Source organism: Aulostomus chinensis, chromosome 21 (genome assembly GCF_037954235.1).
Source record: "Aulostomus chinensis isolate RoL2024-O1b breed Wild chromosome 21, RoL_Achi_v1.0, whole genome shotgun sequence".
Classification (NCBI taxonomy): Eukaryota; Metazoa; Chordata; class Actinopteri; order Syngnathiformes; family Aulostomidae; genus Aulostomus; species Aulostomus chinensis.
In genome coordinates, this window is record NC_141340.1 from 12,265,201 (window position 1) to 12,286,261 (window position 21,061).

Consider the following 21,061-nt stretch of genomic DNA (forward strand, 5'->3'; position numbering starts at 1 on the left):
GTAAGTAATTTTACTCAAATATTGTACTTCAGTATAATGTTAAGGTAGCTGTACTTAAATTGAATATTTTTTTGGAGACTTTTCACTTTTACTTCATGAAAATTTAAAGGAAATATTGTATCTTTTTATACACTGCATTAACCTGAATCAATCAGTTACTAGTTGCTTCGCCAAAAATATTTTGCACAGACAACATGGCCAAACAAATCAAGAAGTACAAAGTCATCACCTTCTATAGGGCACAATCAGAGCAGCACAACTGAAATGCACACCACAACTTTTAGAGTTCAATGGATCACAATAATATAAGAATTTGTTCTTTTGCTTTTAACAAAATTCAAAATCAAGTTCTTTCAGAAATTTGAATGGAGACTTATTTTACTGGAACACTATTTTATATGGATATTTCTTCTTTAACTTATAAATTGTTTGCCTCTTCCATTGCTGGCCATTTGCTGCAAGATGTGTACCCACAGATCCGCCAGAGCTCCAACCGCCGCCTGCATCGCCCCCCCCCCCCCCCCCCCTCTTATTCCCTACTGTTACACCGGCCTGCGCACCCCTTCCATGAACCAGTCTGCCATCCAGTCCCCCATCAAGCTGGCTTGCTCTCCCTGCCTCCCCTACCAGAAGCTTCCTTCTTCAGCTGTTAACATTTCCATGTTTCCCACATTTTGCATTGTAAACTGTTTTCTTGTCTGTAACAACATCTACTGCACGTCTGTCCGTCCTGGGTGAGGGATCCCTCCTCTGTTGCTCACCCTGAGGTTTCTCAGATTTTTCCCTGTTAAAAGGGTTTTCTATGGAGTTTTTCCTCAGTCGATGTGAGGGTCTAAGGACAGAGGATGTTGTTATGATGCCATGTGAAGCCCTTTGAGACAAACTGGTGGTGAAAACGGGCTATACAAATAAAATTGCCTTGCCTTGCCTACTTTTATTACATAAACTTCGAATGTATGTCCGATTTCAAGGGTCTGTATCAGGGTCTGTATGTCCCGTAGTTCCAAGAAGTCTTTGAAGGAGGCATTTAAAGTGTTACATTTTTCCTGATTCTTATCTCTAATCCTGCAAGTGTGGTGGTTTTTTATTTTTGGAGCTTTCATTTGCCACATGGGAAACACAGTTACACTTCCACAAAACAGTTGTATTGATTGTCCATGCATGCCCAAATTTCTTTTGATGGAGGTTGGGGGAAAGGGGGTGTTGAAAGAACCCTATTGTACACATAGGCCAGTTGTGTAATTTTGGTTTAAGGTCAAAATATTTGTTATGCACAGAGGAGGAGGAGGAGGAGACCACAGGGGAGGGTTGGATATCGAATGGCGGGATATAAGGAGACTCTACTTGGCTTCACCTCTTCACGACTCCTGACTCTTCACTCTACGCCAGAGAAGCAGACGGAACAGAGAGAAGAAGCCATGAGGAACGCACTGCCCTCTCTGATCTGTGTGCTGCTGGCCTACATCTATGTGGTGGCTGCCTCCCCCCTTGTTGGCCCTTCTCCAAATTTTGATGTACAGAAGGTAAGGTGATAATTTATCGGAAACTAGAAAGAAAGGAATTATTTGTAACTTTTTTTTTGAGTAAGCTGTCAAACAAGAAATTCTGATCTGTGTTTCAGTATTTGGACTGGAGCTTTCATTTTTTTCTTTGACAGTAAGAGGAATATTCATCAATCTTTACTTTTACCTACAATCTCCAGATAGCAGGCAAATGGTACCTCGCTGCCTTTGCCACCAATATGGAGGTTTTTTTGACCCCTAAGACCGATTTGAGGGGCAGTACAATGAGGGCAGCAGCATCTACTGAGGGAGACATCGACCTCTTTAGTTCCAAAAGGAAGTGAGTGATTAATTTGAAACTATACTTCAAATCAGAAGACAGATTAATTTATGAGTATTCACCTGTGTCTGTCTTTAAATTCTTTCTATTTTTTTAATCTTTTTTTATTTTTAGTGCTACTGGTTTCTGCGAGATGAATCACTACCGGCTGCACAGAACTGAAGCTCCGGGACGTTACTTCTTCGTAGCTGGAAGTGAGTAGAAACAACTCAGAATTTAAAATCCCTTTGCTGGTTTGTTTCCCTAAAATTTGGCTCGTCATACCTACAGTAGATTCAACATCCTAACGTGTGTGTCTCTGTTTGTCATCACCAGTTTTTGATGGTGAAAATGACCTGCGAATTTTTGACGTTGTGTACGATAAGTATGCTATGGTCTACGCCACTAAGTCAGCTTCTGGAGCAGGAGAGCCCCTCATTGTTCTTTTCAGTGAGTCTGCCTATCTAACTCTACAACACCCCTCCAGAGAGCCAATGTGTGTTGCAAGTGGACAAAAATGTAGCAGAGGGTAAAACCAGCTATTCTGTGCAGGTCGCACTCATGATGTCCATCCCGACCTGCAGGAGATGTTCAGAAACTTGTCCCTAGAGACGGGCATTCTTCCTGAAAATATTGTTTTCATGGAGGACAACGGTATTCTTTTAATGAACAGAGAAAAATACATGCACACTACTAGTGGATGCATTGGTACTGTTTCTGACTTCTGCTTACTGGGTTTCTCATTACAGATGAATGTCCTGATATGGAAAAATACCTCCATATCTGATTCTGTTCCTGACTGTCACCCCCAAGATCATCACTCCCCCTCACGGAAACATCTGAGACATCACAAACATGACATGTGACACAATAAGACTTGTGCATTTTACATAAATCCCTGCTAACCTCTTAAAAAAACCTCTTCAGCTTATGCATGAACTAAACTTGGTAAAGAAAGGAGCATATTGCACTGCTCATTTCTGTTTTATTTTGTCTTTTGCTTTTGTCAGTTCCAATAAAAGAATAAATCAGCAGTTAACATGTATTTTTTCTAAACTGAAATCTTGCATCAGAAATTCTAGGTTGTTGGGGAGACAGGACTCACGGTGTGGCCACATTGAAGTTTACATTTTCGATCCAAAGCCCTTGGATTCTCTTATATTCATAAAACATTAACATAACATAAAAACATGGCTTAGTGTTTCTCTTTATGCACATGCAGCACTGAATGATGCAAAGACATGTATTTACATGTTTACATCCGCTTGAAGAGTCAGCAAAAGCTCTTCAGGAAGCTCCACTTCTTCTGAGTGGCACAGAGCAGAGGCTGAAAGGGCAGCCCTGTTGGCCCGTGCTGCTGCTTTTAAGGATAAGCGTGCATTGGAGGAGAAGGAGCTCATTTTGAGAAGAAGGAAGGAGCAGCTTGAGCTGGATACAGAAATTGCTGCCACTCCTACTAAACTGTCAGTGCTACAGGTCTGTAGCAGTGTCTCATCCATCCAAGCATGTCAGTGTCACATCTGAGCATCCCACTGTCATGTCTCAGCAGTCTGATGGAATGCACTCTAATTTGAGGAAAGGGGCTAAACTTAAACACCAGCCCACCGCTATCAATCTGCTCACCTCTCTCAATCCATAGGCCTCAATGTGTGCTTCAGCCCTCACAACAGCATGTCTCTCCCAATACCAAGCAATGCAACGCCACATCAGCATGCATCTATTACGGTGCAACACCCGCCTCTCTCAGTGCAAAGCAATGCAGCACCATCGCTGAGAGCACCAACTGTCACAACAACCAAACAAATTTCAATGTAACTGCCTCCTCATTTGGTGTCACAATCACAGCCAACTGACAGTCAAATCCCTTCAAGGACATCAGAGAGCAGATCTCTATAATCTGCTGCAGCAAAATTACATAACATCACTCCTCATTCAAATGCAAACTTTACAGTTGCTGCCACGTCGGGAAATCCCAACCAATGATGGAGATCCACTGTAGTTCAACACATTCATAAAAGCATTTGAGCACTGTGTGGAAGCAAAGACCATCTGCAAAAGTGACTGCCTGTACTACCTCAAAGAGTTCACTAGGGGGAAGCCAAGGGACATTGTGCGTAGCTGACCTCACTGTGAATAAAGGATTTACTGTTGCCAAGAAGCTGCTAAAGGAGTACTTTGGAAATGAGTTCAAGATATTTCCAGTATTTGGAGGAACTCAACATGCCAGCGATTCTAGTTAGAAGCTTCCGTATAAGTTCAGGGACAAAAGAAGGAAGGCATGTGAGATACTGGAGAAAACGGGTCAAAGTGCATCTTTCACTGACTTTGTCAAGTTCATCGTGCACCATGTAAGAATCCCTTCAGATCCGGTCTTTGATGACATCCGGGATTCTCCTGTTGGGATCTGGGGCTATAAGTCTGTGTGCAGTTCCTCTCACCTCTTAGTTCTTGCAGTTCTCCACCAGATGGCCTCATAGAGCATCATCAAGTCTCATCAGACTAAGCTTAAGAGGAGCTGTTGCTAGCCCTTCAGTGCCAGAGAGTTAACCTACAGTGGTTACCTCTACCAGCGTTCTGGACCTAATCTTGCACCCTCCCTGCTTCATGTGATCAGCTGCAGACTCTCTGTGAGGATTCTGGGGTTCCTCTACCCATGGCTGGCTTCACAAGGCTCCTCTTCCTTCCTCACCCTCAGCCATTCAGCCATAACATCACCGGTCCACCCTCCAAAAAACTCCATGCTCCAACTCTCCTTGAGTTCAGGATTCAACTGTCTCCTTTCAATCCACACTCCTCTGAGCTACCTCCACACAGACCCATTCTACCGGATTCCATCCCTTCCTGGCGGATCGTCATCATCTCCACAGTAAGACCTACTATCTCCACTCTGGCCATTCTGACCCAGCAGACACTCTCAGGAGAGCCCTATCTGAACAGTTCTCTAATCTACTCATACAGTTCTTAGGTCTCTCAGCGAACAACAAAATATCACATACCAGCATTTGGATCAGCTCACTCAGCTGCAGAAGGACGTAAGCTTTCATGAGGAGTACACCAACTTTCTGTCAGAAGTCATCAGCAATGGCTATGCTGAGCAAGTGCCACAGCAGCAGTTGGAAAAGCCGACAGGGAAGGTGTGGTATTTCTCACACTATGGCGTATACTGTACCATCCTTGGAAGGGAAAGGTATGAGTGGTGTTTGACTGCGGAGCAGAATACAAGGGGCTCAAATTCAAGCTGAAAGTCAAGGAGAAGCCTGCAACTAAGCGAGGCATGCTTTCTATCATCAGTTCTGTTTATGATCCATTGGGTTTACTGGGACCTGATGTACTCCCAGCCAAACTGCTGTTGCAGGAGGTATGTTGGATAAAGTGGGATTGGAACGATCCAATACCTTCAGCTTTTCAGCAGAAGTGGAACCAATGCCTGTATGATGTGGCAGGTTCCAAGATCAACAGATGTGTGAAGCCTGAAGGATTTGGGAGGATCATCAGCACCCAACTGGACCAATTCATTCAATTTCTCGGCTCGGCTTGCCTGCAGTGTGAAATAGGCAATCCGCGTTGTTTCAGGTTTCACCTGTCAGGCTTCGCCTGTAGCTTCTTCGGCTCCCTTTCAGACGAGCCAAAAACTCCATCCTCCTTCGCTGCATTAGCGCTCAAACATTTTCCAATTCGTGCCGATTTTGTATGCTTTGCAAAAGAGACAACATTGCAATGCTCAGCGACATCCATGTTGTCGTTTGTTTACCTCTCAGTGTCCTGGCGCACGTTTACGTGAAATGATGACGTTGTCAGGGCGATGATGTACAAGAGAGAAAAACACAGGCACGCAGCCCTCCCAGTGGGAGTTCAGACCCGGGTCTTCTGGAAGTTTGAATGCGCCCTAATGCCGAGCAAACATGGGTCCAAAAACTTGCGTTGACACGCGTTTTTCAGTGAGAAAAGGGTATTAGAAGGAGGAGCTCTGCATGTTGGGGGATGAACAAACCGGCAATCCTTGAGGACATTAAACATTCCCTCCTTTTCTCAAAAGTCCAGCACATCTCCGATCTTATTCTCCGCCATCTCCATCTACAGCTTGGCCATGGAGGCAAGAATCATGTTCTTTCCACTGTTAGGAAAAAGTACTGGATCACAAGTGGAACTTCTGCAGTGAGGAAGATCATCTCAAGATGCCTCATCTGTAGGCTACATGGAGGAAAGGCTGGTGAACAAAAAATAGCAGATCTGCCAGAAGAAAGAGTGGTACCTGATCTACCCCCATTCACCAATGTTGGTGTAGATTACTTCAGGCCAGTTGGCGTGAGGAGAGGGCGCAGCAGCATTGTGAAGTGGTATGGAGTCATATTCGCTTGCATGACAAGCAGGGGCGTGCACCTTGAAGTGGCCTATCCTCTTGACACAGACTCATGCATCAAGGTATTGTGATGATTCATCTGTCAAAGGGGACAATTTGCCCACTTGAGATTGGACAACAGCACGAACTTTGTGGGAGCAGAAAGAAAGCTGCAAGAAGCTTTGGCCTCTTTGAATCAAGACCACTTTGAAAGCTTTGTCAGAGAAAGGAATCAAGTGGAGCTTTAACCCTCCAGCTGGATCACATCATGGTGGAGCTTGGGAGTGGATGATACGGATGATCAGAAAGATCTTGAGTTCTGTGCTCCGTCAACAAACCTTGGATGATGAAGGTTTTCACACTGTGCTCTGTGAGGCTGAAGCAGTGCCCCATCACAAAATTGTCACGAGCCAACAATCTGAAGGCATTGATACAAAACCATCTTTTACTCCTTAAAGGGAAACCAGTTCTCCCACCAGGACTTTTCAACAAAAAGGATATCTATGCAAGGAGAAGGTGGAAACAATGCCAGTACATCTCGGATCTCTTTTGGAAGTAGTGGATCCGCAAATACCTACTGCAATTACAAGGAATGCCAAAAGTGGAACCAGGAGAAGAGAAGTTTTCGTTCCTAGAGACCTGGTCACGGTGATGGACTCAACCACACCACGAGGGTCATTGATGCTCGGAAGAGTCATGGAAACCTTTCCCTGATGAGAGAGGTGTGGTTCACCTAAAGACCAAGACGAGCAACTTTAAACAAAATCCGCTTACTAAACGAAGCTAAAGATTAGTTGGCTCCCGCAAAATGGGCTGATTTAGTTTTTTTGTGTCGATGGCTCCTTTGAAATTTGGTTTAATTGCTCTGACAGAAGAAATTTGGGACTGCAGTGTATGAGCCATATTTATTTATACATTCTCCTCATGTGTTTATACTCCACACCAAGAGGGGGCTGTACTGGGTGTGACTGAGGTTACCTGTGGTCAGCCCAGGTAGGCCATTTAACCCAGGTAAACCCAGTAACGGGTGTTGCTCACTGGAAGCAAACAGTTTTTTCGACTGTGCCTTGTGCCGTGTTATGGTGATCAGCATTCAGTTTGTTATTTTTGTTACAGTATTATGAGTTGTGGTTATTGTCAGTGTTAGGATTTGGAAAATAAACCACCCTATTATTGTAACATTTACCTCCATTTGGTATGTTCTGAGCACACTGGGCGTACGTCTAAACAATTCCGTGTTAGCAACCTCGAGTGGTTTCAAAAGGGTAGCCTTAGCCACGACAGTAATAATGAGTCTATCCGTGCTTGGGTGAAGGAAAACAAAATTATTTATTTTATGGGGGTGGAAAATCTTTATTGAGTGTCTGTGTCCCACAATTTTGGCAAAATATTTTCTCTGATAGGGAGATGGCCTGCCAGTCACATACAGAATTTCTTCCACACACACTCAAATGGAGCTGAGAAGGAAAGCTTGCTGTGGCTGCCTCAGTCAGAGTACAGAGGTCAGACATGTTTCCTCTTCGTTGAGTGCAGACACGACATCCCAGTGTACAGGATTCACTTCGTTCAAGGCTGTTTGTACACTCGTTCAGATTTATTTTTCCATCAATCAACTGCTGTTAGGAAAATGACATAGGTAAGATGCTGTAGCTCAATAGATGTGTTACTTCATCATGGCTGTATGAAGCTTGTTTTTTTTTTTCTCTCTCCATCAGATCATGCATTGAGTTGCAGATTTGTAGAAAAGTAAACCAGGTGCGTATGCAAAAAAAGCACTAAGCACAGCATAATTCCTCAGGCCACAGTCACACTGTCAGTTTATTTAAACTTGCTAAAATATAAAATGAACCTGTCTTCTGGCAAGCAAATAAATGATACTCACGCTCAATTTTTTAATGAAAAAAATGAACGCTTGTGTAATCAGGACAATGAGTGATGTAAAGTGTTATTTCTCTGACAGTAACAACAAATCAGCAGTCGGGATTTGCTCTACATTACAAGGCAGTCAGCATCGAGTCCATGTCAATAGAACTTCAATCCAAGATTGAAGTCTCCTGATCAAAATCATCGGTTTCAAGCCTACTTTTGATAGTCACGAACTGATTTGCCCACTTTCATTTAATTAACCCACTTCAAGTAATGATATGGATTCAGATGATTTTTCTTGGTTGCACACAGACACAGATGATAGTGTACTCGCTCATCACTCGTGTACCCAGATCCATGCTGGGTTACAGTGAAGGACTGCCACATCAAATGATGCCCTATGTTGAAAACAGGAATACGACCACTAAACATGTGAATGACTGCATATTGTTACAATATCTGATTATGTCAAACTTAAATAAAAGATTATTTATGACTTCCAAAAAAAACTTCTTTGGTGGTTTGACCCTGGAAAACATTGAGATCTCTCCTTTTATATTAAATTCTGTATGACAAACATGAGCAAAGCATTGCTGAATTTGACACTTGGTCTCTTATAAGTGGGCGAATATCTCTTTTTACCATCAGCTGATATTTCTTTCTCTTTCTGTCTCTTTGAATATCAGTGACAGACTGACAGGGTGTGTTTTTCTTCACAATCTACAGCAAATGTGTTTAATTTCTGTGTACTATGACAATTGGAAGGCTCTTGCTAAAAAACATTGTTGTAAAATATCTTCTAAAAACAACCAAAGGTGAAGAGCAAGGCTAGGTAGAAGGGGGCAGGAAAGAGAAAGTACATGTTAAAAGTCTATAGCTTCTGAAAATCTACACATCCACTCTCAATGCACCAAGTCCTCCACCTATTATCACAGCACACCAAGAGCCACATTCAGATGTTCAAGCCTGAGGTCACGGCTGAAGTTGCTGCCAATGAGGCCAATATCAAGCTGTAGATAAGCTGCAAGAACAGGATAGAAATTGAAGAACTTGTTGATTTCCTTTAGCGACTATGTATCATGTAAGTACTCAGTAACTTTAAGGAAAACAAGAAATTCTTGCTAAACTTCCAGAATGGCTGACAAAGTCTTAGAGGAAGAAGAACAAGGTAACACCTTCCCAAACATCAGGCAGTTTGTGCAGTAAATCAAACCTTAAGCCAAAGTTGCATGCAACCCAATAGCATCTCTCCATGCTCGAATGTTTCAAGTGAAACAAAAGAACAAAGTTTCAAAGACCACAAGTCATAAAGTGAAGGCACTGGCAACCAACTCAGATGCTTCGACCCTTTTGCTGCCTGCTGACCCGATACCGGTGAGCGTGTTACGTCATTTCCTGCCTGTAATATTGTCGCTGTGTTGTTCGACTCTCTCAATCCTCCCTCAGGTGTACTGCTAACTTAATCGCTTTAAGCACCACTGTATACGACGTTTTGGTGTAATACATAGGTTTCTGTCACTTAACTCTTTAGCAGGACTTTGCTCTGAAATTCCTCGTTCTATTTGTTATATTTGCCACAGGTCCGCTAGCTCACCTTAGCACACTAGCTATGGCCGCTCTCTCTCTTTCCGCCTCTCCCCCCACCTCTCCTGCTCCATGTGCCAGATGTTTAGTTACTCCTCTGCCTCCTTTAGTGATAATGGTACGTGTAAAAAGTGTAGTTTGTTTGTAGTCCTGGAGGCGAGGATTAGTGAGTTAGAGACTCGGCTCCGCACCATGGAAGCGAGCGCTAGTCCTTTACCTTCAGGAGCTGCTCAGTCCACCTTAGCGGGTGCGGAGCCACCTAGCCTAGCCACCGCTAGCAGCTCCCCCGCAGCCGGGAACTAGCCAGTCCCGCTGGGTGACATCACGAGGGAAACCTAGACGCAGTAAGCCCGTGTTTGCCCACCAACCCCTTCATGTTTCCAACCGCTTTTCCCCACTCAGCGACACACCCGCTGAGAGTGAAACTCTTCATGTCGGCTCTGTTGCTCGCAGCCCCGCTGTGAAGCCGACATTAGTTATTGGCAGTTCTGTTCTTCGCAACGTGAAGGTGGAGACTCCAGCGAGCATTGCATTCCAGGGGCCAGAGCGGGCGACGTTGAGGCTAAAGATGCTGGCAAAACGTAAGGTTAAATACAGTAAGATTGTGATACATGTCGGCGCTAATGACACCCGGCTTCGCCAGTCGGAATTAACTAAAGTTAACATGGCTTCGGTGTGCAACTACGCAAAAACAATGTCGGACTCAGTAATTTTCTCTGGCCCGCTGCCCAATTTAGCGAGTGACGACATGTTTAGCCGCATGCGTTCATTCCATCGCTGGATGTCCAGGTGGTGCTTAGATAACAACGTGGCTTACATAGACAATTGGAGCTCCTTCTGGGGAAAGCCTGGTCTGATTCGGAGAGATGGCGTCCATCCTACTTTGGATGGTGCATCTCTCTTATCTAGGAACAGAGGCCAATTTATTAGCAATACTAATCCCTGACAAGCAACCAGAGTTCAGACCAGCAGGCAGAGCTGCAGTTTAACACGCCCCTCTGCTGGTTCCTTCGTGTTGTCACCCACCCAGCCGAAAGAAACTGTGTCTGCCCTGAGGCTTTATAAGCCTGCACCCAAATCTGGAGGAGTAACTTATAGCAACTTAGTTAAAATTAAAACCACTGCTCCAGCAAATCAACCCAGTAAAACTATTAAATGTGGTTTGCTTAATATTCGATCTCTTGCATCCAAGTCTCTCCTAGTGAACGATTTAATTACTAATTATCAGATTGGTGTATTAGCACTCACTGAAACCTGGGTGCAGCAAGATGAGTATGTTAGTTTAAATGAATCTTCCCCTCCTGGTTACATTAACTACCTTGTACCTCGCACCACTGGCAGAGGAGGAGGAGTAGCTGCAATCTATCAGTCAAATTTGGTGCTTAACCCTCGACCTAACAGTTCATTTAACGCATTTGAGAGCCTTATTGTCAGCTTTTCCCACCCAGACTGGAAAGCAGAGAAACCACTCTTACTTGCTGTGGTGTACCGTCCTCCTGCACCTTATTCTGAGTTCTTAGAAGAATTCCCTGACTTTCTGTCTAACTTGGCATTGAACTCAGACAAAGTCATTATAGTGGGTGACTTTAACATCCATGTGGACGTCAATGATGATTCTCTGGCCACTGCGTTTAAGTCGCTTCTTGATTCTGTTGGCTTCTGTCAGAGGGTAAACAAACCCACTCACACTTTTAATCACATCCTTGATTTAGTACTCACTTATGGAATAGAAGCTGACCGCATCATAGTTCTTCCTCAGAACCCCGTCTTGTCTGATCACTCTTTAATTACATTTTAATTTACTTTAACAAATTATATTCTACCTGGGAAAAAGTCCCGCTTCAGTAGATGTCTATCTGACACTGCTGTTTCTAGATTTATGAGCTTATTCCAGCAGAGCTTGCTGCCACATCTTGTAATAATATATTGGGCAGTTATGCTGATTTCACCCCCTCGCAGGTAGACTATCTTGTGGACAGCACTGCAGCAGCACTCCTTGGGACACTTGATGCCGTAGCTCCCCTGAAGAAGAAGGTTATCAACCAGAAAAGAATAGTTCCCTGGTACAGCCCAGAGCTGCGTGCCTTAAAACAGAAGACCAGACAACTGGAAAGGAAGACACATTCCAGCCAGCACGAGGAAGTCCGCCAAGCCTGGAAGGAGAGTTTATGAATATATAAAAAAGAACTCCGTAATGCCAGAAGCGCTTACTACTCGTCCCTGATAGAAAAGAATAAGAACAACCCCAGGTTCCTCTTCAGCACCGTGGGCAGGTTCACCAAGAACCATAGTGCTGTTGAGCCATGCATCCCCCAACTCTCAGCAGTAACGACTTCCTTTTTTTCTTTACTGAAAAGATTGTGAATATTAGAACCAAGATTGCCAGTAATGGAGGACAGACTACAGTCCCCATAGAAGCACCTCCCAGACTTGGTGCTCACTTGGACAGCTTCTCCCCCATCGACCTGTCAGAATTAACTTCTGCAGTCGGTTCCTCCAAATCAGCCACTTGTCTGCTGGATCCCATCCCAACAAGCCTCCTTAAGGATGCCTTCCCTCTAGTCAACACTTCTATATTAAATCAAATTAATCTTTCCTTAGTCACAGGTTATGTGCCACAGGCCTTTAAGGTGGCTGTCATCAACCCTTTACTTAAAAAACCTTCTCTTGACCCAGATGTGTTAGCCAACTATAGGCCAATATCCAACCTCCCCTACATCTCCAAGATCCTTGAGAAGGTTGTCCTGGAGCAGCTACATGAACATCTGCACAGCAACGAGCTCTTTGAAGCCTTCCAATCTGGATTCAGGGAACACCATAGCACTGAAACAGCACTAGTCAGAGTCTCTAATGATCTTCTCATAGCTTCAGACAGAGGTCTTGTCTCTGTGCTTGTCCTTTTGGACCTCAGTGCTGCATTTGACACCATCGACCACAGCATCCTGCTACAGAGACTAGACCATGACATTGGGATTAAAGGAACTGCCCTAAAATGGTTTAAGTCCTACTTATCTGACAGGTTTCAGTTTGTTAATGTTAATAATGACCATTCTGAGTATAGCAGAGTTACATATGGTGTACCACAGGGTTCAGTTTTAGGACCGATTCTCTTCACTCTTTGCATGCTCCCATTAGGTGACATAATCCGGAAGCACTCGATCAACTTCCACTGTTATGCAGATGACCTACAACTTTACTTGTCGATGGAGCCAGACGACACAAGCCAGCTTACTCATCTGCAAGACTGCCTGAAAGACATTAAATCCTGGATGTCCTCTAACTTCTTAATGCTCAATTCAGATAAAACTGAGGTAATCATTTTTGGACCTAAACACCACAGGGACACACTCTTGAATCGGATCTCTACTCTAGATGGCATCACCCTAACTCCGAGTACAACTGCAAGGAACCTTGGGGTCATTTTTGACCATGACCTTTCCTTCAGCTCCCACATAAAGCATGTGACCAGGACCGCCTTCTTCCATCTGCGAAGTATCGCGATTAGGAATATCCTTTCCCAGAGTGATGCTGAAAAACTGGTGCATGCATTTATCACTTCTCGGCTGGACTACTGCAACTCTCTCCTGTCAGGATGTCCTAAATACTCTCTAAAGAGTCTCCAGCTGGTCCAGAACGCTGCAGCGAGGGTTTTGACGGGAGTTAAGAAGAGAGAACACATCTCTCCCACTTTAGCTTCTCTCCACTGGCTTCCTGTAGGATCTAGAATCGACTTCAAAATCCTTCTGCTGACTTATAAGGCTCTCAATGATAAAGCTCCATCCTATTTGAAAGAGCTCATTAGTCCCTACTGTCCCACCAGAGCACTCCGCTCCCAGAATGCAGGTCTTTTAGTGATTCCCAGTATCAATAAAAACAGACTGGGAGGTAGAGCCTTTAGTTACCGGGCTCCTCTACTGTGGAACCAGCTCTCTCCATGGGTCAGAGAGGCAGACACTTTAACTACGTTTAAGTCCAGGCTTAAGACCTTCCTCTATGACAGAGCCTTCAGTTAGGACTGGTTCAGGTAGCTCTGAACCATTGATAGCTATGCTGCTACAGGCTTAGACTGCTGGGGGACACATCAGGTTACATGGAGCCCTTCCCTCCTCTCCTCTCCTCTCCCCCTCTCTCCTCCCTGCACATTTTTGGAACTGTCATTACCACTACTTGTTGCACTTTGTAGTTTGGCCTTGGTGTCTTGCAGTCTCTCTGTGTTTCCACAGATCCACCAGAGCCCCAACCGCCGCCTGCATCACCCCCCCCCCCCTTATTCCCTACTGTTACACCGGCCTGCGCTCCCCTTCCATGAACCAGTCTGCCATCCAGTCCCCCATCAAGCTGGCTTGCTCTCCCTGCCTCCCCTACCAGAAGCTTCCTTCTTCAGCTGTTATTAACATTTCCGTGTTTCCCACATTTTGTATTGTAAACTGTTTTCTTGTCTGTAACAACATCTACTGCACGTCTGTCCGTCCTGGGTGAGGGATCCCTCCTCTGTTGCTCACCCTGAGGTTTCTCAGATTTTTCCCTGTTAAAGGGGTTTTCTATGGAGTTTTTCCTCAGTCGATGTGAGGGTCTGAGGGCAGAGGATGTTGTTATGATGCCATGTGAAGCCCTTTGAGACAAACTGTTTATGAAAACGGGCTCTACAAATAAAATTGCCTTGCCTTGCCTAAAAGCAATTAAAGAAGAAGTTGTGCTTTGGCTGTTGGAAGTCTGGCCATCGCTCAAAGGACAGTGAAAACAGAATTTATGGGACACATGTAAGAAAAAAACACATCCTTCATGACAATTGCAGAAAGGATGAAAGGATGTCAACAAGGCCTGATACAGTGAGAAACAGTGACAAGTCAAGGAGGAGAAAAATTGATTTCTTGCATGGTGGAGGAAAAGGGACAGCACTTGAGGCAAAATCACGTGGAGTTGTTCAGAATGTCACAGACAGCCATACATCCATGATAATTCTAGTGTGGGTGTTATCAACAAGCGAGCCAGACTACAAAGTCCTAGTTTACACACTCCTGGACACACAGAGTTAAACGCCATTCATTCTAGAGAAGCAACAAAGGTTTTCCACAGTCATCAAATCCTCCAAATCAATATGACAGGTTATTTGTTCTTGCCCTCTAATACAACCCTGTGGAGCATTTCCTAAATCAGCACCCTCTACCAACAAAAAGTTTCAACTCAATCAAGTTTCAGCTTGATCTCATGATTGGACTATGAGATTGATGCTGACATTATATAACAGAAATCATGGGTTTTGGCTTCTAGGTTATTGCATCAGTCTCTAAATCATTGACCATGAAATCAGAACCACAGCAAGTCTGATCCAGACTGCAGAATACCTGTAGTGACATCCAAAAGCAAGAAACGGGAAATTGCTTTTATTTTTGGCACAATATGCAATGTTTTATGGTCATTTAGACAGCACTGTGGTTGAAGTCTGGTTAGATTTAGGCAGGAAAAAAAGTTGGTGAAGATAAGGAAACAATTGTGGTTGAGAGTATACTACAATTCAATGAAACTCAACTGGAAATATATCAGTATCCAGTAGGGGTGCAACGGTTCAGTTAGCCCACAGTTCGGTTCGTACCTCAGTTTTAGGATCATGGTTTCGGTACAGTTTCGGTTTGTGTTTTGTATAAAAAAAAACAGGAAGTTTGACTTTCCAAAAGACTCCCTTGATTTTGCTTTTAAGAAAACTAAGTTATGACAATGATTAGCCTTAACTATTATTTAGCTTATATAAAGTAGTAGAATGCGATACCTCTGGGTGATGACAGCTGAGGTGCTGACTCATGTTGGAAGTGTTCCCATTAGCGTAGGGGACTAGCGCTGAGCAATGCTTGCACATAGTTTAATTTTTGTCCACTGTTTTCTCTCCCTCGTTAAAATTTACAGGGAAACTGAAATGTCTCCACACTGCAGATTTGAATGAAGCCAGTGCTTCTTCAAACTCCGGTCTCTCCACCCCTCCGCTCGCCCATAACATTTTTTGTTGTTATTTTTCTTTGTCTCAGTGTGTGTGAGCTGTGAGCTGCACTGAGCTCCTAAGTGAGACCAGCCACTGCTCCAACATGTGCTCGGCTCATATTACACAGAAGGTGCTTGACAGTGACTGGATATTTACTTGCGGGGAGGGGTTCTGTCCAGAGCTGTGAGAGGAGGGGCAGGAGGGGTTGTCTGCAGAGGCAGAGAGCAGGCGCTGGCTAGACAAATATGTCCCACAGCTGTTCGAAATGAATTAATTGCAAGACCGAAAAACTGCGATTCATAAAGGTGAATTGAGCCATGCAGGGCGTAGCATACCGTTCGGTTTTAAACCGTAAACCGTTGCACCCCTAGTGTCCAGTGAGGTCGTGCAGATAGCGAGACACGTTTACATAGGACAGGACATTCATTTGTAATGAGAGCCCAGTGAGAAGATGTCAGAAAAAGCCATGTGTTTACAAAAGGGGTGTATAAATTCTTAATGCTGAAAAAGAAAATGCTATTCTTTACCAAGATAGGGTGTTTTCAGAAAGAATGCCAAACTCTAGGGTCAACTGCTAGAACCTCTCCTGCTCATCAGGATGGACGTTTTTAATGAGACCTGTAAATAATAGCTGGTTTTCCCCTCTGCCATGTTTTTAATACATCAAAAACGTGAAACACAATTCTTCCCCAGAGGGGTGTTGTGATGTGGAATAGGCAGACTCACTGAAAGCATGGTGAGGGGCTCTGACCTGCATTCTGTACTCTGACTTGATGGTGTAGAATACACATAGCATGGCATACTTATCATAGTCAACGTCAACAATTTGCTTGTCATTTTATTTTTCAAAACTGATGAATACAGACACACACATCAGGATGTTGAATGAACCATAGGTATGACTAGAGCAAATTTTAGGGACACACACCAGAATGAAGACCAGTTGGCTTAGAAGGACATATGGATAAAGGCAGGGGCATTTAAAGTCTGAGATGTTTTCTACTCACCCTTGCTTACCAAGAACAGCACAGACTTTTGGTTCTGTGTGCTTGGTGATTCAGTCTCCAGTAACCACCAGTTCTGAAAAATAAAAATATGAAGAAAAAAAGAGAGAAATAGGTCAAAATTCATACATTTATCTCCCTTCTGATATGAAAATATAGTTTCAATTCAATGACTGACCTGTTACAAGTCAAAGAAAAGTCGAGTCCTTCAAATACTGAAACATCGATCAGAATTCTTCTTGTTGGACAAATTTCTTCAAAACCCAGCTCCACATAATCCTCCTTTCACTTTCCATTTGTCAACAATGACCTCTGGATACACAGACAAACCTATACGATCTGTACGTCAAAACTTTCAGCAGGTTTGATTTTGGGGCAGGCAGCCACTACATAGATGAGCAAACAGATCAGTAAGGGCAGTGTGTTCCTCTTGGCTTCTTGCTTCTGTGATTGCAGCTTCTCTGGAATGTGTGAAGAGTGAAGAGTTGGGAGAGGTGAAGGCAAGGGGGCCTTCTTATATCATTCTGCTTTCCCCCTGTGGTCTCTGCTTCCTTTGTGACTTACCACTTTGCATGGACAATCCAAACAACTGCTAATGTCAGAAACCTCCAAAAATAATTACCCGTCACACTTAACCATATCAGAAATAAAAATCAGGAACACTTTCTTTGAAATAACTTTCTTTGAAAGACTTGTGCTGATAACATGATTAACAAACAAGAAAAACCTCACTTCTCACTTTCATGGAATAAAAGCAGTATCTTACCAGTGATGAAAGAGGTACATAGTTGCTTTGCTTAAGTAAAAAAGCAATACCCAGATTAAATAATCATCCAGTGAAAGTAAGTGTCCATGCTAATTTCTAAATTCCTATAAGTATTTAATATTGAATTTGCAAAAGTAAAAGTGCGCATTCTTAAAGAAGTTTGTGATCCACTGAATTCTAAAACTTCATGTTGCCACGTGTGCTGATGGTGGGGTATGAACAAAAATTGAAACAGCTAACCCTCCCTACAAGTCTATTCTTAAAGATTAATGATTTTAATTGCAAGTTTTTCATAAATAAGTCTATGAAATATTTCATACCTCAGTTTATTATTAAATTAAATCAAAGGTAAATCCCTGCCATTCCAAACTGGCACAGGTTTAAAATAGGGTTCGCCTTAGCCTTGTCCCCTCTTGCATGTCTTTGGACTGTGGGCCGAAGCCGGAGTATATGCAAGCTCCACATGGAAAGACCCCCATGCTCGAGCAGAGACTCGAACCCAGAAACTTCTTGCTGTGAGGTGACAGTGCTCACCACTGCATCACCTTGCCACCCCCAGATACCAAGTCTCCATCCCATTTTCTACCCCTTATCCTGTTAACGATAAGGGGTGGGGAGCTGGAGCCTATCCCAGCAGCCTTCCGGCAAGAGGCAAGGTACACCCTGGACGGGGTCGCTAATCCATCACAGAGAGTCTCCATTCCAATTTCTAGATTTCCAGAAAAAGTTAACATTTAATTTACTTGATATCAAAACTAAAGTTACATATTCTGCATGAGGTTTGTGATCCACTGAAATCTACTTAATGTTGCTCTTTAGTACCAGATACCACTACCCTTTTCGGCACATGTATTGGTGTGATTTTGATTAAATTAAATCAGAGGTACAACGTCACAATTAACATACAATGTATACAAGGGGTTGACTCTTAATTGGGCTGACCAATGATACCAGAAGAGGTCTAGTACTTTTTGGCTCCCTCTATCAAGTGGGAGGCGTGGCAAATTTTCCACATACTCCACATGACATGTACAAAAAGTATTTCATATTTGGGAAAACCTTCAGAGGAGCTGAAAGAGGATTCATTGATTTCATTGTCAATTAATCAGGCATAAGAGAAATCCAATTGTTTGAGAGACCTTATTCGGTGGTGGAAAACACCGGCTTTATGCACATGGTGAACGCGATGGAGCCCCGCTATGGTATAGTCACCCGCGAATTGAATTATTGGCTGCCATGGTTTATTTTTAGTTAACCTGGTGGCTCGTAGCTACCTCCTGTGTTCAGTATCAAGCTAAAAAAGCTGCAAAAGAAGGCCACTTGCTGCACTTCAACTCTCCATTGTTGACTTTACTTTTCAAAACTTGTGAGCTACAATTTGCTCTCAGTTTCAAAAAATGAAACTAATTTTCTCACCAATAGATACTAGTGTATTGCTACAGCCCTGCTGATCACAGTAAGCCTCCATTCAAATTTCCATCCATTAATCCATCCATCCATTTTGTGCTGCTTATTCTGTTAAAGGGTTGCGGGGGTCTGGAGCCTATCCCAGCAGCCTCTGGGTGATCATTTCCCAACCCGACAGAAATGCAAGCACTGCAAAGGCAATCACTTGTCCAGTGTCTACTGTGAGAAATGTTAGGTCCATCTGTGCCTGAACAAGGAGAGAAACTGTTTTCAGGTCTACCGCCACACTAAACAGAAGTCATGAACTAAGACAATGAATCAAATGACTGAAATGTTTCTCCTCAACCATGCTGGTTCCATTGGTGGGTTTTTCATTGCTGTGTGATGAAAAAGTTTTTTTCTATGTTTACTTTTTAATGTTTCTAAGTTTAACGGGTTACATCATGTTGGTTGTATATGTTTTAGTTGGTTCAAAAAAGAAAAAAACAGCAATATTTGCACACAGTCTTGATGTATAATATGACACAAATTAAAAGTCATTTATGCAATTTTTTTCTTTGTCAGCAGACGCAATAAAGACTCCATTTTCAAGGAACTAGAATTTTCTGGCAATTACTTCATGGTTGAGGCTTTACAGGGTTATATAAAATTCAGATTTCTGTCCTCTTTCAATAGGGTTATTTGTGTCTATCCATCCTGTTGATCAAAGACGTATTTAGAGAAATGTTTTTTAAGAGGAAAGTTGTCCTGATTTTTACCACTGACATAAGTGGTTTTCCTGGTTTTCATCTCATAAGCGCATCATTCCCTCTCATGGTGTTGTTTGGAGCATCACAAAAGCCTCATGAGACACAGTAAACCTTGAGCATTTTACACGAACACCAACCTCTCTTCAATAGTTTGTACATGAACTACACTGTAGCGCAATGACAGTGGAAAGAGTGAAGGCAGAAAAGAACACTGTCAAACCTGTCACGTCATTTTTTTGTACTTGTATGCAGTATTCCTTGACATTTCAATTTTATTTTGACTCATTCGAATCCAATAAAAGAATGATTCAGCATTTCTGTTCATTTTGTCAAATAAATGAAATCTTGTATTAGAAATTCTAATTCAACCACTGCACCATGATGCCATCCATGTGTTTACGCTTTAATTTTTTTTTCAATTTAATAAGACCCCCAGTTATCCAAGAGTTTGCGACCCTCTGCCTGTCCTCTCTGTCCGTGGACTTCATCTGTAAGATCCAAATATATAACAGCGGCCATCCACCTCTAATCCAGCTCCTTTCTAGTCCTGACCCTGATGTTGACTCTGACCCTCTCTGAAGGCCATCTACAACCAGGTTCAGGTGACTCAGAGTTTAACTTCACAAGCAGAAGAGTAGGGTTTAAGTCTTTGCGCAGCTGAAATTGTAATTGCTCTAAATGTCATCCTCTTATTTCCCCTGTTCTGTATGAAGGACTGCAACAGTCGCTGGGCGACGCTTGAGCTCTCAGGGATCCCTCCACTTCTGGAGCTGTTGAATCTGGACTACCCCGCTGTTCAGCTTTTGGCTTTGAAGAAACTGCAGAATATCATCTCTGACAAAATACGCATGCCACCATCAGCAAAGATAAGGGATCAGAGAAACTCTTGAATATTCTCAAAAACAAGGTCTATAAGAGAGAATGTTTGATAAATATCCTGCTGTAAAGTGAAGAAAAATATTGCTTACCAATTTTACCAAAAAAAACCAACCTTACATTTTCTTCATGTCTTATTTATTGAATCTTTTTGGTATATGTTGTATGCTCAAGTATTTTTTTGTTGTTGCTGTCATTACTCAACGTTTTTATTTCTTTGCACATTTGTTGTGCTATGATTTTATTTTGATGCAATACAACATGTTAACTGTTTTGTTGCCAAAACTTACAAAACAATCGAGACTTGTATAAAGTGGGCAGCACGGTGGTGCAGTGGTCAGCACTGTCGCCTCACAGCAAGAAAGTTCCGAGTTTGAGCCCCGGCTCCAGCACAGGATCTTTCTGTGTGAGTCTCCATTGTTCTCCCTGTTCCTGTGTGGGTTCTCTCTGGTACTCCAGCTTCCTCCCACAGTCCAAAGACATCAAGAGGGGACGAGACTGATTGATACTCTAAATTGACCGTAGGTGTGACTGTGAGTGTGAATGGTTGTCTGTCTACATGTGTTGGTCCTGTGATGGACTGCTGACCCGTCCAGAGTCCCTGAACAGGACAAGCAGCAGACAGTGGATGGATGGATGGACTTTTATAAAACTGTCAAAAAACTCTTGAGGCAC

General features: G+C 43.2%; 1 protein-coding gene and 1 pseudogene across 1 annotated transcript; both read left to right on the forward strand.

Moving 5' to 3' along the window:
• Positions 1-1,358: 1,358 nt before the first annotated feature.
• Positions 1,359-2,855, forward strand: LOC147241739 (lipocalin-like). Its single transcript, XM_086190747.1, has 6 exons — positions 1,359-1,523; positions 1,703-1,842; positions 1,957-2,036; positions 2,158-2,271; positions 2,374-2,475; positions 2,571-2,855. The coding sequence occupies exons 1-6, from the start codon at positions 1,419-1,421 to the stop codon at positions 2,606-2,608; spliced, it is 579 nt and encodes a 192-aa protein (XP_086046873.1). The 5' UTR covers positions 1,359-1,418; the 3' UTR covers positions 2,609-2,855.
• A 6,305-nt stretch (positions 2,856-9,160) lies between these two features.
• LOC147241740 (uncharacterized) lies at positions 9,161-10,556 on the forward strand (annotated as a pseudogene).
• The last annotated feature ends 10,505 nt before the right edge of the window (positions 10,557-21,061 follow it).

Bases quoted from the DNA above. Each gene is read 5' to 3' on its own strand.
- LOC147241739 (XM_086190747.1), top strand. From the start codon at position 1,419: ATGAGGAACGCACTGCCCTCTCTGATCTGTGTGCTGCTGGCCTACATC. The intron at 1,524-1,702 runs GTAAGGTGATAA...TACAATCTCCAG, and splicing joins CAAATTTTGATGTACAGAAG to ATAGCAGGCAAATGGTACCT. The intron at 2,476-2,570 runs GTATTCTTTTAA...TTCTCATTACAG, and splicing joins TGTTTTCATGGAGGACAACG to ATGAATGTCCTGATATGGAA.